This window comes from Thunnus albacares, chromosome 4 (genome assembly GCF_914725855.1).
Source record: "Thunnus albacares chromosome 4, fThuAlb1.1, whole genome shotgun sequence".
NCBI classification, from domain to species: Eukaryota; Metazoa; Chordata; class Actinopteri; order Scombriformes; family Scombridae; genus Thunnus; species Thunnus albacares.
This window is the reverse complement of record NC_058109.1, coordinates 27,322,561-27,339,495: the sequence shown is the minus strand read 5'-3', so window position 1 is coordinate 27,339,495 and position 16,935 is coordinate 27,322,561. Positions and strand designations below refer to the sequence as shown.

The following is a 16,935-nucleotide window of genomic DNA, read 5'->3' as shown; positions in this document are numbered from 1 at the left end:
AGGTCCAGAAAAGTCTGTGCTCAGCAATCATTCACATAGTGCTTTAATATATTTCTGCTGGTCGAAGTTCAAAAACTATACTGAATACTATAATGAATCCATTTTGCGAACAAAATCGGATGTCTTTATTATGCCATTACAGCCTCTGCTTTAAAGTACAACAGTATTGAGTCACTGAAAAGCGCTCTGTACTTTACACCTCCAAGGCCCCCATTTATTTTCATCACAGTTCCATCAGGAGCCTGAGGGACCTGCTCGCTGTGTGCAGGAGTCACTCCCTCTCCTTCCTCTGTAATAGTCTGGGTGTGTAACGGCAGGAAGCGTTTGGCCGCTGCAGCAAGCAAAGGCCCCCCTGCCCTATCACTGCCTTCACACTGCTCAGCTCAGCCCCGAGCCGCTCCTCAGAAGGCGATAAAGAAAGGCCCATAAACATGATGAAGAGGGTGGTCAACCTTCGGCCCGATGACAGCGGCCAGACATTAGTGCATTGCTGCTCTCCGTCTGCCTCAGAACGCTTAGATTATGAGGCGCCTTCCTTGAGCAGCTGTACAGGAAATGAAATGTGGAATGAAACGTCCAGATACAAAAGGCGGACTGCGTCTTTAGTTCATCTTTTGTTCGGAACAGATCAGAGGAGATATTGTTGGAGAGGCTCTTCTACCCAAGCTGTCTCACCGGCTTTTCTTTTATCATATCAACATGAAGTAGTTGTGTTAGGAGAGAAAAGGACCTGTTCTGATTTACAATCTGTTTTATTTTCAGATTGTACAGATGATGTAACATTTTGCTTTGTTGTCATATCTTGACAGTTTTAATGTTATCTTGCCTTATTATGCACCAATTACTTTACTTCTACTTCTCCATTATCTCCTCAGCCTCTTATGTAACACTGGGTGGCCTAATTTTTATGTTTGTCTTCAGTCTCCTCTTGATCTTCTTGTTGTGTCCTCTGTCGTTTCCCTACATTATTTCCTCTTGAACTCCACACTTTATATCTCCATCTCTCTCATCTCATTCTCCTCTGCTATCTCTAGTTAAAGCAGAGGGAGACGTGCCTCCATCGCCGGCGTCCTCCCACCACAGCAGCACCCAGGCGCCCAGCCTGACGGAAGAGATAGGAAAGCGCACCCCGCAGGGCAGCCAGAACTCCCTCAACACTGTCAGCTCCGGCAGCGGCTCCACCTCCGGCATCGGCAGCGGGGGAGGGGGCGGAGGGGCCGGCGGCAGCGGCAACACTGTGGTCGCTGCAGCAGCTGCCGCCACCACCTCCTCTCAGCCCCCCAACACCATCTCCACTGTTTCCACATCCGCCTTGCAGCCCTACGATGTAGAGATCCACCGCGGCGAGAACGAGGGATTCGGTTTTGTCATCGTCTCGTCGGTGTCGCGACCCGAAGCCGGCACCACCTTCGGTAAGAGAGTTCTCTTTTTTTTTTTTTTTTTTTTTTTTTGTAGCGTCACAAAAGTCACAAAACATTTTCAGGCACATTGTTTTTGATCATACATGCAAATATTACAGAGATCAACTCCACTCAGCCAAACATGAAACACACTCTTTTAGCTTTCCCTCATCACCGAGGCCTTTTATCTTCCTGTCGTCTTTATGGGCTGCCTGTATCATCCGTAAAACCAGTGAACACTAAATAGCCTGACAAACAGTGCAGATTCTGGCTATTTACAGTCTCACCAGATCAATACCAACACTCTTCAAAGAAGTGGTTCTTCTTTCTCATTTTTGTCTGAGTCTTTCAAAACCAAGACACTGAAACCCTTTCTTCGCCTGCAGCTGCTGCTATACTCGCACAGGGCTTTCATAATTGATCAAAAGTGAAGTGGGTCTTACATAAGGCACTTGTATTATTCAGCTGAACTTAAATGGCTTCTGCCGAGCAGGTTGGCACTAAAAGCCTAATGACAGCTTAATGAGAAGGAGTGCTGTAAACAGGATAAATAGGGAAAATGACCTGTTTGAATAACATTTATTTTACAGCACAGGATCATGGAGATGCACTGATTGAAATAACATCATAATTTTAGGTTATCTTGCATCACTTCACTAATAGTAAATATCGTAATATGTTTTTCAGCCATACAATGTGTCTCTATCTGATCTCCTCTCACACATCCTTTCATCATTCAGGTCAAATTGACTCTACTTTGCTTTTTACAAACTAGTAGTGTCCTTTCTATGTAGCGCACTCTTTGCCATGACTTCCTGCCTACACCACTACGGCATTTCACTGTGCTCTACGCTCTTATCTCTCTCAGTGTGGGTGGACTGAAAAACACCTGAAAACGCTCAACTTTCCAAGTTGGCTTTCAAAGTGGCAAAGCTCCTCTTCACAGGCCAGAGTAGGAAGCGCAGACCAGCTTTATTTGATTTGATATGACATGTGAACTCTAACGGAGACCCGTCGGCTACATGAAAGTTTCAAACTCAGTTGTTGCTTTCCGATACGTCATTGTTGCATAGCAGTGATGGTGTCAGAAACCAGTTCGTCCATACACTCCATACTGTAGTTGGAGAGAAGCACTTTATTTTGTACAGAAACGCAGCAGCATTCTCTCGCTCATCCACTCTACACTCAATATTTTACAGGCCAAAATGGTTGGAATCAGTTAAAAAGACAGGAAGAGGAATAATAGTGCAAAGTCAGATGAGGAATAAAAGGAGTGATTGCACGCTCCGTTTCTCTGCAGTGACTGATGTCAGACTGCTGAAAGAGAGCGAGAGAGCACGAGAGAGAGAGAGAGAGAGAGATTGGGGGAGAGAAACAGAGAGACCTCAGGGTAGTTGGTGAGATGTCAGCTCTGATGTATGTTTGTTGTCTCCAACTTTCTGCAGGTGCAGGTCTTAGAGATATTAGAGATGCAGACAACACAACATAGTTTTTCCATTATTATTAGCTTTTTGCTGCAGAGACTGTCATGCAAATATAATAATTATACCCATTTTAGAAATTTGGAGCCGGAGCAGCTTTACGAAAAAGAGGGGAGGGAGACAGACAGGGCGGAGGAGGACGAATACATTGGATATGGAGTCAAGTTCAGTTTTTTCCAATGATTAATTTGAGAAAACCAATTTACAGGGAAAGTACTGAGAACTACAGTATGACAGATTCTTTTATTTCTTTGCAGAGCACATGATTTTTCCCCTCTTTGCAAACGCTTGCGTTTTGTCCCGCTGTATATCTGATCAGCTCCTCTCAGTGACTTTGGCTTGGCTGGCTGTTGGCTGTAGGTGAATTAACGCTTAACCTTTTCATCCTCTTTCTCTACTCCTTTTCCCCCTTTCCCTCTCCAAACGCTATCCAACAACACAACAAACACACACACACACACACACCGAATCACACACATCGCAACATGTCAATGGTGACCATAGCTGGCAATGCATGTGTGGCCATGCCCCACAAAATAGGCCGTATCATTGAGGGAAGCCCGGCGGACCGCTGTGGGAAGCTGAAAGTCGGCGATCGCATCCTGGCGGTGAACGGATGCTCCATCACCAACAAGTCCCACTCTGACATCGTCAACCTCATCAAGGAAGCCGGGAACACGGTCACACTACGCATCATTCCTGGTGACGGTGAGTAAAAATCACAGCAGCTCAGACTCCATTTTTCCAAGCTAGTTTGGTCATAATACCTTCATTTTTTTTGTCTAATAGTTGTAGTCAAAATAGGGAGCCAGCACCCTCAGGGGTCCCTAAAAGGTGCTTTCAATAGTCCTTGGAAAGGTGCGGGATCTCACCAACCAGCACACTCTGATATCCCATTCAGCCAAATATACAATATTTTTTGGGTCCTTACATTAATATATTTGGCAACTATTGCACAAGAGCTCATTCATCAAGGTTGGTGAATGAGGGTGTGTGACTTTCCTCAATAAAATGCTAATGTAAGCCAATCAACACAATTATCAACTATTATTAGTATTATTACATAGTGTGAGTGTTAATGAGGAGCAAGACTAGCTGTGAACTTTCCTGAGTGGTGCTTATGTATGCCTGTAGTGTTACATAAAGCTTGCAGTTTCTTCACTTGCTTTCAAAGTGACTGGAACACCCCCACAGTGTTGACAGAACTGCCTCTTTAGGGATATTTGGCAACTTTTCTCAGCCTTTGCATTTCTGCCTTCGGCATGCCTGCACTTTTAAAACATGCAAGAGTAATTTAGATGTGTGTGTGTGTGTGTGTGTGTGTGTGTTTCAGAGATAGATAGAAAGAGAGATGCACAACTTCCTCTGTGTATGTGGGTGTGTTTTTTTTTTTTTCTGTCAAAGTGTTTTTAAGGAAAGTTTGTGCACATTGTATGTTGTGCTCTCGCTACTTCGTGCTGACAGATCACCCTGGCATGCTTCACAAATACTGTTTAATTAAGTGTATGTGTGTGCGCGAGGAAGCCGATGCTCCCTGTCAACCTGCGCACTAGTAGAAATTGGAGCTATTTGTCCACCGCTCGTTGCTTTTCCCGCTCACTTCTTATGGATGAAGTGTTTTGGGTTTTTTTTTTTTTTTTTTTTTTCCTGCGGAGCGGTTGATGAGAACAGGGAGCCAGAATTGCTCTGCCAAGAAGACACAGAGAGCAAGAGAGAAGGCGTCAGGGAAAGAAATAACCGGATATGCTTTATCGGAAAGTTCTGGTTTTGTGTTTACGCGCATGTGTCAAACACACGCACGCCGTCTGACACGCAGACAGAGAGAGTGACAGGGAAAGATTGTGGCTTGTGTTTCTAAGTCGTGTCTCTGCCGCTGTTTACACATGGCTGAGCACGCCTATTTTTATATGCATCAATCCTGTCTAAACTTTCTGACGGGAATAAATACTATTGCAAGAGGCTCCACTAAGGTGAAGTCAGGTTCAGCTGCTTTTCATTGAGCTCACCTCTCCCCTGTGTGGGAGCACAGCAGGAGTTTTGTAGAGGGTGATGCTCGATACGTCTGCAATGACGAGGAAAACAGGCACGGAGCTCTTTCTGCTGGGTGCACTGTGATGCATGCACAAACAGCCAATGCCTTCATCAAAGCTTATGTCTCTGCAGCATAGACTTGAGGCGCAGACCAAGCACAGCATTGCTTTCCATTGTGCGAGAAAGAGGAGATAGACGTGCCTGAGGTGATATGATGTGTCTTTTTTTTTTTTTTTTTTAGCACAACCTGGGGTATATTGTGTAGTACAGCCCTCCCACTATCCACTATCTCCTCTACCTCTCTTCCTGTCTCTGCTCCTCTTTCTCTTTCTCTCTCCTGAATTTCTCATTTTGATTGTTCCTGCCTCCCCTACCTAACTCAGCCCATCCAGGGCGGGAGGGCATATTGCCAGGGCCAGAGACAAATTACAGAAACAGCTCAGTGCTTTTTTTTTTTTTTTTTTTTTTTTTTCCTGTGCGCTGTGAATGTTTTTAAGCGAGGCAGGCTAAAAGAGGCAGTGGGTCACGAGCGGAACAGAGGACAGAGAGAACGGAGCTTATTCGTTTAATTTCCAGACAGAAAACAGTTGGAGGAGAGATAAACGGAGAGAGGCAGCAGAATGGAAGGAGTGGGATATGCAAATGAACAGATGGAGGGGCGAATAGGGTTTACGGGGACAAATGTGAGGCGGTGAAAGTGAGAAATGAGCAACAGAAAATGTGAGAATGTAACACAGTTGATGCCAGGAATTCATAGAGGGGGGTGGAGATCTTCAGCAAGGACCTCATGCTGAGGAACAAGCTGAAACATTGGGCCTCAAAAAAACATCTTTCCGAAGCAAATTGCTCCGTGGTGGGAGGCGGTCATGTGACAGTCACAGAGATATTAGAGGAGAATATTATACTCTACAGTTGATGTTACACTGTCAGCTGCAACACAAGATGATACTGGACCTGCAAAGAGACACAGAGGCAGCTGTCGGAGTGAGAGACAGTTTCCAACAACCGCTGATATGTAGCGGTTGCTGCGCCAAAATAAGAATCTGTTCGTATGATTGCTTCTTGCACGAGACCCAATGATCACACGCTCGTGTTCACCCAGAATTAGATGGGTCTCCTCTCTACAATCTGAAACGAGCCCCGCCCCGCCCACGCTGAAGCTTGATTGGCAGAGTTTGTACCTCGTGGGTAATGGGCAATTGAAGAGTTAAGCCAACATGCTCCAAAGGGACAAGTGGGGGGTGGAGGAGATGAATAGATGAATAGATGAGAGGGGGAACTAACTGTGAGAGGAATAGCGAGTAGGGGACTGAGCAGAGAGGGGTGGAGAGTTGTAATCAAATAAAGGATACCTGTAGATAGCCAAGAAAGATTAGGTTGTTAAGGAGAAGAAAGGATTCTTTATGCAACAAGAGAAGTGTAATGACGCCCCGTTTTTTTTTTTTGCTGTCCGAGCCCAGCATGATTTACTGATAACACAGAATGATTGAATCAGTGCAAAGATAAAAGGCAAAATAACCAGGAGCTTTCATGTCCCTCGAGCTTCCAAGCGCATGTTTCCTGTTGGATAATTCACAGGCAGACAGGAGCAGTTTCATTCCAAAGTGAGATGTACACCTTTTGGAAAAAAGAAACGCCCTTTGACAAGATGATTGATAGCACACATGTGAAGCGCTGTATTACTCTGGTGTCCTGGAGCTTGGCTAAGCAGTTGAGGAAGCCTGGAGGCTGATGCTGGTGCTGGTGGTCCCCTGGGTCAGCTAATGTTTGTAGCTGACAGTTCCTGAATTTACACAACTGTTCACGCTTGGAAAAAAAAAAAAAGAACATTTTCCACATGTGAAATATGGATTTAATTCCATCTCACAGAGACGGGACACTACAGATGCTTCTATTGGAGTATTTTATGTAAATTAGAATGTATTGAATTAGCAGCTGTACAGAAGGAGCCTGTGTCAATACGCTTTAGTCTGTGTAGCAAGAATTTTTATGTCTGCTGGAAGCAGAAAGGTTCTTGAAAAGTGTGGAAAAAAATCACACAGGCTGTCAAGAAAAGCAATCATTTTCCCAAATGCTCCCCATTTTTCTTTTTCTTTTTTTTTTTTTTTTTTTTTTTTTTTAAAAAAAAAAAAAAAAAGCCAGTGTGGTTGCCTCAGACATTTTATTGTGTGTGCCTAAAATTATGTCAGACTGTTGACATGACAACCTCTTTCTTCTGTCACACTCAGAGTCATCAAATGCGTCTTTATTGACCAATGCAGAGAAGATCGCCACTATAACCACCACTCACACACCTCAGCAACAGGCTGCACCTGAGGCCAGGTAAGGGGCACACTGGGGAAAATGAGTACTTTGGAAAGAACATGAATAGTCTTTTAAAAAAGGCTGCAGAATGGTTTTCAAATTACATGTTAAATTTGCACATTAAATGTATCAGTCAATGCTTTAAATGTGTTTAGTCTCTGATTTGATTCTTAAATATTTCAATTGTTATATAAAAGATGCTATCTTTCTGTCACAGGAACAATACCAAACCAAAACAGGAATCATTTGAGTTTAAAGCCCCACAAGGCCCTCCTCCTCAGCCCCCAACACAACCAGTCTCAGCCCAGGTAAGGAAGGACAGCCATCCATTCACCCGTCGTTTCATTCATCCATCCATCCATTTTTACGTCTCCATCAAATACCCCAGCGATCCACACTCCATCCCATCAAACTTCCTGCCAACATCCACATTTGTCTTGTTATAAATCCATCCAGCTGTTTTAGCACCCACGGACCCATTTATCCTCTCGCCCTCCATGCATCAACCAATCCATCCACCCACCCACTCACCCACCAGCCCAAGGACAAACAAAGTGTATTTTTATTTATTTCTTTTTCTCTGTACGTCTACCTGCTGGCATTATCGGATTCTGTGCATTAAGGGAAGCCTGTTTGCTTTCAAAGTAACCCCTCAGTCCACTGTGTTCACTGCTGAATTAATCTGGCGCTGTAGAGATGGCGCTCGCAGATAGCATTGATCCTTCAGCAGAGGAGATTAGGAGGGCGTGAAGACACGGAGCTGCTGTGGCTGTCTGCCTGTCCTTGCAGTACCCGGCCCTTCTTTCTCTCTCTATCTGTGCCCTCTCTCTTTTTGTACACCCCGAGCCCAAGGCATCAATAATTCAGCATCCTTACACCTGAGCATATGCATGTACACATACACACACAGACATACACACACACACACACACACACACATACAGGCTGGCACAACTATTAGAAAGGTGTGACTTTCCTGAAGGTGGCATTTGTCCCATGGTCCTGAAATAGGAACTCACTTCAAAGGACACTCACACACACACACACTTCAAATCTGAATCACAAAAGTGACCTTGATGCAAATGTGTCTTTCTCCCTCCCTCTCGTGTGTGTGTGTGTGTGTGTGTGTGTGTGTGTGTGTGGGGTCTGTCACCGTCAGGATGCTGAGTTCTACTCAGTGGACCTGGAGCGAGACAATAAAGGCTTTGGCTTCAGCCTGCGGGGAGGCAGAGAATACAACATGGACCTGTACGTGCTGAGGCTAGCTGAGGACGGAGCAGCTGTCCGCAACGGAAAGATGAGGGTACGGACACAATGTACTGCAGGCATGCACTAACCACAAATCAGCAAACATTTTTACATGCTTTATCATATGTAGACATGTAGAAGATGCAAAAGACTTCATTTCTTATGCTTTTTTTTTCTCAGGGACTTGCATATCAGAAGAGTATTTTTGTTAAAGCTGCAGATTTTACACATGGTGTACAGTTAACTTGTCATAGGCAAAGGTATTCAGCCTGTGAAAACAGTTAGTATAATATCCTCTGTTGCCTGCTGCTGTTGGAAGAGCTTTCTAGTGATATCATCAGGGTCATCTTGGCTTGGTGCTGGAGATTACAAATTTATGACGGAAAGCCTGCTTTACAAACTGGGGCGGCGGATTTTGAAAGTGTAATGAAAGATGTTTCATCATGGGAATTGCTGGTCCACTACTTTTAGAGCTTGACCCATGCGAGAGAGTGAAAGTAAAGATATCTTGGCCTCAGCAGCGATGATCTTTCTCTTTGAATGTGTTTCTTGTAAGTCTCCCAACTTTTGTGGAGGGGCGAAACTAAAGCGCCCCTTTGATATCACACTGCATCAAAAAATATTTATTTTTAGTAACTATGTGTCCCTTGAAGATCTAAATCTCATTTGGAAATACCTGATTAGACGAAAATTAAGTTTGAATACAAAACTTTAAAAAAAAAATGGGGATGCTATTATTAACCTGCATCCTTTGGAACCACCCTGGTCCATCTGGCTAATTATGTTTATTATGTTACATTAATAATAGATAATTCTCGCAACTGTTTTCGTTCATTCTACTCTGTTTTGGTCTTCTTGGATTTTGTCTCATTACTAAGTTCTATATCCTGCCATGTTTTTTGGGGGGTTTTTTTTCAAAGGAAATGTCTTAATGAGGGCAGTGCTTGCAGATCAGCACTGTAACCACTAATTAATACTAAGAAGGTGATGATGAAGAATAATGGGGCTCTATCATCATATTATCAGCTCTGTTGGAGACATTTGGAGATGGGCAGTAATTGGGACAACACAAGTCTTCTTCTTTCTGTCTTTTAACCATAAAGAATCGGAAAAACATCGTAATAGCATAACAGCAAAAAGGACTGATGCACAATTCTGTACTTACAGCTCAACAACAAACAAGTCTGTAATTACAGTACATGCCTGTTAATTTTGCCTAGTGTTGTGTACTCATGCTGATATGATAATTCCATGTTTTCAGGTGCAGTCTCAGCTTTATCCCTTCAACTGCACTGATTAACAAGGGGGATGATGATGATACCGCCTCATAGACGTTACAGCCATCAGAATAATATCATCTATCAATATAATTGCTTGTGCATAATGTACCTCCCAATTACTGCAAGCTATGCTTCACTGAATATAAACATGGTTGCCTCCAGGCTTGGCCAAGTTCACCGTACACAGCGCAATATCAAAGCGCACGAGCACACAAACACGGTCATGTCTACCCACTGACAGAATATGTACGTTTTAATTAATTAATAGTTCTCTATGAGCTTGTAGTGATGTTCATACATGTTACAGAAGATGTCAATAAACTGGAAAATTTAACCTTTTTTTTATTAATTGCATAAAGTAGCAGCACTTCCCCTGGGCTGCTTGATTGAATATACAATGCAGGGTTAATAGATTCTCCCTTATGTGTTTGTATATGAAACATACGGTATGCAGAGAGCCTGTGAACAGATACAGTATGCTTGTGGGCTATAAGTGACTTTTTGATACATGTTAATCCGCTACAGTGCAGGGGGTGTGTGAGAGTGTGGGTGCACACGTATTAGCACATTTGTACGCGCACACACGAATACGTACGTTTGTGTTTGTGCCCCTTATTAGCAGAGATATTAATAGTAGCAGCTCTGTGAGGCAGAGAGAGGTGTCAGTGAGAGATCCATATTCTGCCAGAGAGGAATTCCCTCGGCACAGACAGCACTGACAGATAACTTGAGGCGTGGAGGCAAAAGAATCGGGAAGCAAAAAGTGTTTTCTTCTTGCTCCTGTTTTTCACCCTCTCCCTTTCTCATTTTCCTCTCTCAGCGTCACAGTTGCTGCTTTCTGCCGCAATTGGGCCTCTCTGGAAACTGTTGGTTTAAAAACAAACCAAAAAAAAAAAAAGATGTTGCTGTTGTTGTGCAGTTTACCCTTTGGAGGGTTTGATATCTAACTTCTCCTCAATTTGTCCTCCTTTTCCGCTTTTCCTTCCCTTCTTCTGCCACCGTGTCCCTTTGAACCTTTGTGCCTCTTCCTCTTGTGTACTTCCTTCCACACTGTCATGTATTTTCATCACTCTGTCTCGCTCTGCTGTCTCCTCTTTTTCTGGCTTTTGCCGTCTCTCTTTTTCTCACTCTCCGCTTTACCTCTTCTCCCCTCCATCTTCACCTGTCACTCTACATCATCTGTCTCTCCTCTCCGCCTCTCACTTCCTTCTTCCTCTCTCCAGGTCGGCGATGAAATCTTGGAGATCAATGGCGAAAGCACCAAGGGCATGAAGCACGCACGAGCCATCGAGCTCATCAAGAGCGGAGGCCGACGCGCCCATCTGGTGCTCAAGAGGGGTGACGGCTCGGTGCCTGAATATGGTGGGTCAATCTACGAAAACATTCCCTTCTCCCCCATCTTCACGCCCTGAGCCAGGGGACGCCCAGTGGACGGTGGTGGGTCGAGGGGAAAGAACTAAATTACCCTCCCAGGACCCTTCACCCATCCCTGGGACAAAACCCCCCAGGGAGGGAGAGGGTTGGTGGGTCTTGGGTCTCTTTCTGGTGGAGGTCACTCTTGGGCTTTGGGATTTTGGGGGGAGCAGACTTGTGGGGGATGTTGCCCCTTCCTGCTGTCACCCGCTCTCAGTTTCCATGTCATCCCGCTGTCACTTTTCACCTTCTGGCCACTGAGCAAAAGCACTCTGCTTGGACTTTTACAGAAAGGTGGTGGGTCTGTTTTCAGTGCTACATGGAAATAGAAAACTGTTTACAAGGTTTGAATGACCAGAGTAGTGAAAAAAAAAAATCAATGTTTCTTGTGGGTAAGAAGTGATATTGATGGTTCCAAATCCTCATCAAACACTAATTTAGCGTTAAGAGGAAGAGAAAACTTGATCCATTGCTTCCCTTAATAAAACGGGACTTGCTTTTTGAAAAGCATCTCGCAGCTTTGGTTAGGACGTGACACAAACATATTTATGATATTTATTGAAGGTGAATGTAAGCTACTGAACTTTAAGGGTTTTAAGTGAGAACCATATTGAGAAGAAAAGGCAGTCTAATGCTTTTTTTTTTTTTTTGCCATTTCAAAGAGAAAATCTCACTATACTGTGCTTGACATTACTCACTAATCCATGGATTTATTTGCACCCATTGTTAATGTCATTGAAAAGCTGTGACCATAGGAACTCCACCCATCCCCATTCAAAAAAGAAAAAGAGTCGCTCCAGTTATAGAGACGTTTTGTACAGTGATGAAAAGAATAGAGGCATTTTTACAAGTATTTTTGTTCCGTGTACAGAGCCATGAACTGAAGCCACATATTAATGGATAAAAGTCTATTGCTGCATGAACTTGTCAAAAGTGTAAATTGGATTCCCCCCCCCCCCTTCTATTGTCTATTTTCCATAATATTTATGGAACGTTTCTTTTTTTTAATCGTATTGACCAGTTTTGATTGATAGTCACGAGTCATCTTAAATGTATTCTTTTTGTTGCTTTTTTTGTTTTTTGGTTGTTGTTTTTTTTTTTGAGTGGAGATGCATTTGCCTGTCTTGAAAAGTTCATCAATGTAATTTTATTTGCGCTAAGAATGTGCCGTCTTTAACCTGCACCAATATGACATCATGTGAACTTGTATATTTTGGATCATTGTTTGTACTTTTTAGTTGGCACAACCTTTGACAGTCTTGCCAGTATTTCTTTTGATTTCTGTCAGCAATGTAAAACTGCTTCATACGCTGGTGTTGTGGGTGTGCGAGTCTCACATGTCTTATTTTTTGGGGTTTCTGCTGCTTCTGTGTCCACGTGTGTGTGTGTGTGTGTGTGTGTGTGTGTGTGTGTGTGTGCGTGTGTGCGCGTGTGCGCGTGTGTGTGTGTGTGCGCGCGCTTGTTTCCAGGACTTTTCTCTGTAACTGATGGTTTCCACTGAAGGGTTTGGGCAATTTCCTGGACTGTCTCTTTACTCTGAATGACTCAATGATCAAATAAACACTTTTTTTTTCATTGAAAAATCAACACAGACAATAATTCTCCTTTTTCTTCCTTCAAGTTGGTGCCGAGTGATCTAAACCCTGTACTCTTCTCTTTTTTTTTTTCTGTTTTTGTTTATCTTCCCTTCCTCTCGTATTGCGCTGGGCTCTTGTCTTCCTTCAGGGATGGTGGCTCCCCATCTCACTGCATGTATGAGAAATGACAAGATGGGGGAGGCCTCTGTCCTCCAAAATCAGACCACGGTTTGTAACTTTCCTCCCCTGTCGTGTCGTCTGGCTCTCCCTCCCGCTTCCTGTCTCTTTCTCTCTCTCTCTCTCTCTCTCTTATCTCTCTGATCATCCTGATCTCAGTGTGGTGTGGCCTCAACTCACCTGTGCCCGTGCTCTACTCCATGCATACAAATCCATTCACCTAAAATGCATCGCCAGTACCGCCGCTGCCGTAGTCGCTGTTGTCATGCTGAGCAACGTCTCCACCAATAGCATTTCACCTCTGGGCACCAAGTCCACAGGTGAAATGCAGAGTTTGTTTATGTTAATCAGTCTAGTTATCCTCGGTACATTAGATGTCATAAAACCTTGTCTATGTTAGTTCTCTGCTGTAGATGTAGATTCAGTTTTCATTGATTCTGTCCTTAAACCTGAAGATGTATTTATAAGTTGAACTGGGTCAAACAATTGTCAGGTTTAATCATAGAAATCCAATAATAAGTAAAACATTGTGGTGGCTTCTTATGTAGACTAACAAGATGAAATACACTGCTTAAGTCATATTACATAGTTGAAAGGGATGTAAAAGTAAAATTGTGTAGAACATTTTGTTCTTCTTGTCTTGGTTAAGTGCCACGTCAGTCTCACAGGCTATTACTGCAATACAGAAAGCCATCATTTAGTTTTTGGATCTCATCTTGAGCATTTTATCTGCTTTAAACATTTACAAAGTATCTAAGGCATCATGACAGCGCATGAAAGAGCATGGCTAATCAGTACGATCAAGCAGCATCATCAACATGCAGCACGTTGGCACTGACTGTAACCAGCCTCCAGTCCAGCCGCCCAGCCAGCCAAGTCCCATTCTGCTTCAGTGAGGTGAACCCAGGTAGACCTGGGAACAGGTTTGTTGTGGGTAACAAGTCTCTTTAAGCAATGGCTGCTTCACAAGTGTGTCACTGCCTTTTATTCTCATGTGTAAGCTACACTAATGTTTTACCATTGGCTGTTGCCGTGCCATCCAATAAATAGCCATCTTTGCTAGCATTAACATCCGAATGGCTTCCATTGGAAATGTTCTCAGCTTCATGTCTGAGTGATTCAGCATGGTTAGTGTGAAACCAGATAGGAGCTTTTAGAGTCTAGATGCATGTTTGATCCCCCTGCCCTCGTCTGTATGTCACACTGTGTTGCAGACGGCAGCCCCAACGACAGCAGCGCAGCCAACCCAGCCTCAGGGTTACAAAACGCTGCGGAAGTGAGCACCCTGCCCTCAACCAACGCGCCACTGGAGTCAAGCTACCCACCAGAACACAACCGACCATCCCAGAGCAAGAAGGAGCCGGGCCGACACTCAACAGGCACCGGCAAACACCACCATTCCAACCACCGCCACCGCTCCCCCAACAAGAAAACCAGCACGGGAAAACACAAGGGGAGAAAGTCCAAGGGGAAGGACAAGAAGAAGGATGACGGCCACCGCCACCATTCCAGTGGGCACCACCGTAGCCGCCACCGTTCGCCTGACAAGGCGCACAACCGGTCACGCAGTGCAGAAAACACCCTGGATAGCCGTCACCGGGGACACCGCCACGGCCGCTCCCCTGATAGACGCCGCGGTCACCAGTCCCCCTCTCGCCACCGCTCGCCCTATCGCTCTCCTCACCGCTCTCCTTACCACTCATCTCACCGCCACAGGTCCCCCCATCGCTCTCGCCACCACTCCCCCACCAGACGCCACGCCCACTCCTCAGACCCCTACCGCAGGTACACCTCCCCAGAGAGACAGAGGGGCCGCAGCAACGACAAGCCTAACGGGGTCGAGGCCGTATTGAAGGAGCCAATCAAGACTCCTGAACCCAGCCTCGCTCTTGAGGACAGCGTCCTCCGTGAACCCCCGGCCCTGGACCGCCTGAACAGGGAGGCTACGCTTCCGCCGCTGCGCAGGGAGGAGCGCCTGTTCGGGGATGACAGCCTGTTGATGAGAGCCTCCTCCATGGAGAGAGCCTACAGGGGGGACAGCCTGCTGAGGGACGTGGCATCCCGCGGCCAGAGAGACGCCTACAGAGACACCACCCTGCCCAGAGTGCGCACCCCTGATTCAGATTCAGCCTACAAGAGGTACAGCTCACTGCTGAGGGGGCGCTCACCCGTGAGGACGGAGAGGGACGGGCGCTACGCCAGCCGAGACAGTTCCCCAGAGCCGCAGTACAGAACCCGCAGCCTCGGACGAGACATCTCCCCGATCAGAAGCTTCAGAAGGGATGACTCGGAGGACGAAGAGGATGATGACAATTTTGTAGCGGCTAAGGTGAGAGAGTACTACAGCACGCTCAAGACCAATACCAGTCGCTCATCCAAGCCCACGCTCCCCGAGCCCAAGAAGACCTACAAGGAGAACCCCAAAGACCTGAGCATCTGATTGGACGGCTGTCAGCCAATCACAGAAACCACCCACACAACACCTCAAGTACTCACTCCATTACCACCTGGTTCTACAGAAATGCACCCAGTTGTGTACACACAGATACACACAACAGTCAACACACACTCACACACACACACTTACACACATCCTGGAAAACAGTCTGTTATGATTATGTAACAATGTTGAGTTACTAACAAAACAGTGATTCCAAAATGACTTTTGAAAGCTGTTTGGGTTTTTTTTTTTCTTTTCTTTTTTTTAATTGTATGTTTTTTTCCCCTATTTTCTTGTTTTTTGGTTTAACATTCTACATTTACAGTAACTCAAACTTTTCCAGAAAATGTAAAACCATAAAAAACAATGATGTGCCTAACAGTTCCATTAACGAGCAACATTTGTTTTTGATTTGATATGTGGCGGGCATTTTGTGCCGCACTGTCAGATGATGAAATGTATGTACTTTTCCACGAGGATCCCATGGAAGTATCGCGCACCTGGATCACTGTAACCGGTGCTCACAATGATGCTGTGCATGTCTTTACCGGTTTCAATGTCTCTCTCTCTCTTTTTTTCTCTTTCTATCTCTTTCTCCCGCCTTCATTCTTCTCTCTCTCTCTCTCTCTCTCTCTCTCACTCTCTCTCTCTCTCTCTCTGTTTCTCTCTCTCTCTCCCCAGTGCCACTGTTTTTTAGACATTTGACCAGACTATAGCACAAGCCTGCATTTGTTTGTATATTTTTGACAGTTTGCAGTATGTGTACATTCAGAGGTGATCATTTTAAATGAATGAAGGGAAAATTAAAAGTTAAACTATGATGATGATGATGATGTTAAAATAAAATAATATATTCAACAAATGAACAAGTGTGTGGTTGTTTTGGTTTGGTGTCTTTGGTTGTGACAATACGAATCATTTTAGTTTTGGGACTGAATGTAAGTCATTGAAGTTCCTAACAAGTTTGGCAATAAAATTATATTTTAACAGTGTCAAAACAAGACAGATATTAGGTGACAGGTACTGTAGAATGTCTGTAGAGTACTGAGCTCTCATCATTTGGGCAAACAAGACAAAAGAGCAAGGAAACTGACATTGTTATCTTAGGCCTCCCAAAAGTGTGTGTGTGTGGAAATAAAGTCTTTGAAGAAAAGTACCGCAAAGAGCTCCCATCCTTTTCACAACATCAAAGCCCAAATAGGACAGTCGCAACAAAAAAAAAGTGTCCTCTCCTCTCCTATCACTGCTTACTTTGATTTGTACTGTTTCTGTGCCCTCTTTCTCCCGTTGTCCTCTTCACTCTGTCCCTTCCCTGCTTTCCTCTTCCTTCTGTATCCACACTCCTTACTGAAAGATTTTTCGTTTGATAGAGAACAGACAGCAGGGAAGCTGTGTCCCTATTTCAGGACAATGACAGCAGTAGGAGGAGGATGACACCAGGGAGGGCTGTGTTGTCTTTTTTTTTTTTCCTCTTTCTCCCCCTCTCTCTCTCACTCACCTGGAAGTGTGGCGATGAGAGGAAAAGACCAGAGAACAGAATGGTCACTCCTGGTGACCTGTAAATGCCAGCAGGGATTTACTTCT

At 44.6% G+C, this 16,935-nt stretch overlaps 1 protein-coding gene across 8 annotated transcripts in view; it reads left to right on the top strand.

Annotated features, from left to right (window-relative positions):
• Positions 1-16,187, top strand: part of magi1b (membrane associated guanylate kinase, WW and PDZ domain containing 1b) — a 141,497-nt gene extending 125,310 nt beyond the window's left edge. For 4 of the 8 annotated variants that reach the window (XM_044348572.1, XM_044348574.1, XM_044348571.1 and 1 more), the window contains 7 exons: positions 1,035-1,412; positions 3,386-3,589; positions 7,141-7,234; positions 7,434-7,524; positions 8,376-8,519; positions 10,968-11,106; positions 14,126-16,187. In XM_044348572.1, coding sequence (XP_044204507.1) covers positions 1,035-1,412; positions 3,386-3,589; positions 7,141-7,234; positions 7,434-7,524; positions 8,376-8,519; positions 10,968-11,106; positions 14,126-15,351 — 2,276 coding nt within the window. In that variant the 3' untranslated portion in view covers positions 15,352-16,187. Of the gene's footprint in view, positions 1-1,034; positions 1,413-3,385; positions 3,590-7,140; positions 7,235-7,433; positions 7,525-8,375; positions 8,520-10,967; positions 12,745-12,882; positions 12,963-14,125 lie in introns of those variants that run through there. The other 4 variants (XM_044348577.1, XM_044348576.1, XM_044348573.1 and 1 more) reach the window with 4 other exon arrangements.
• The last annotated feature ends 748 nt before the right edge of the window (positions 16,188-16,935 follow it).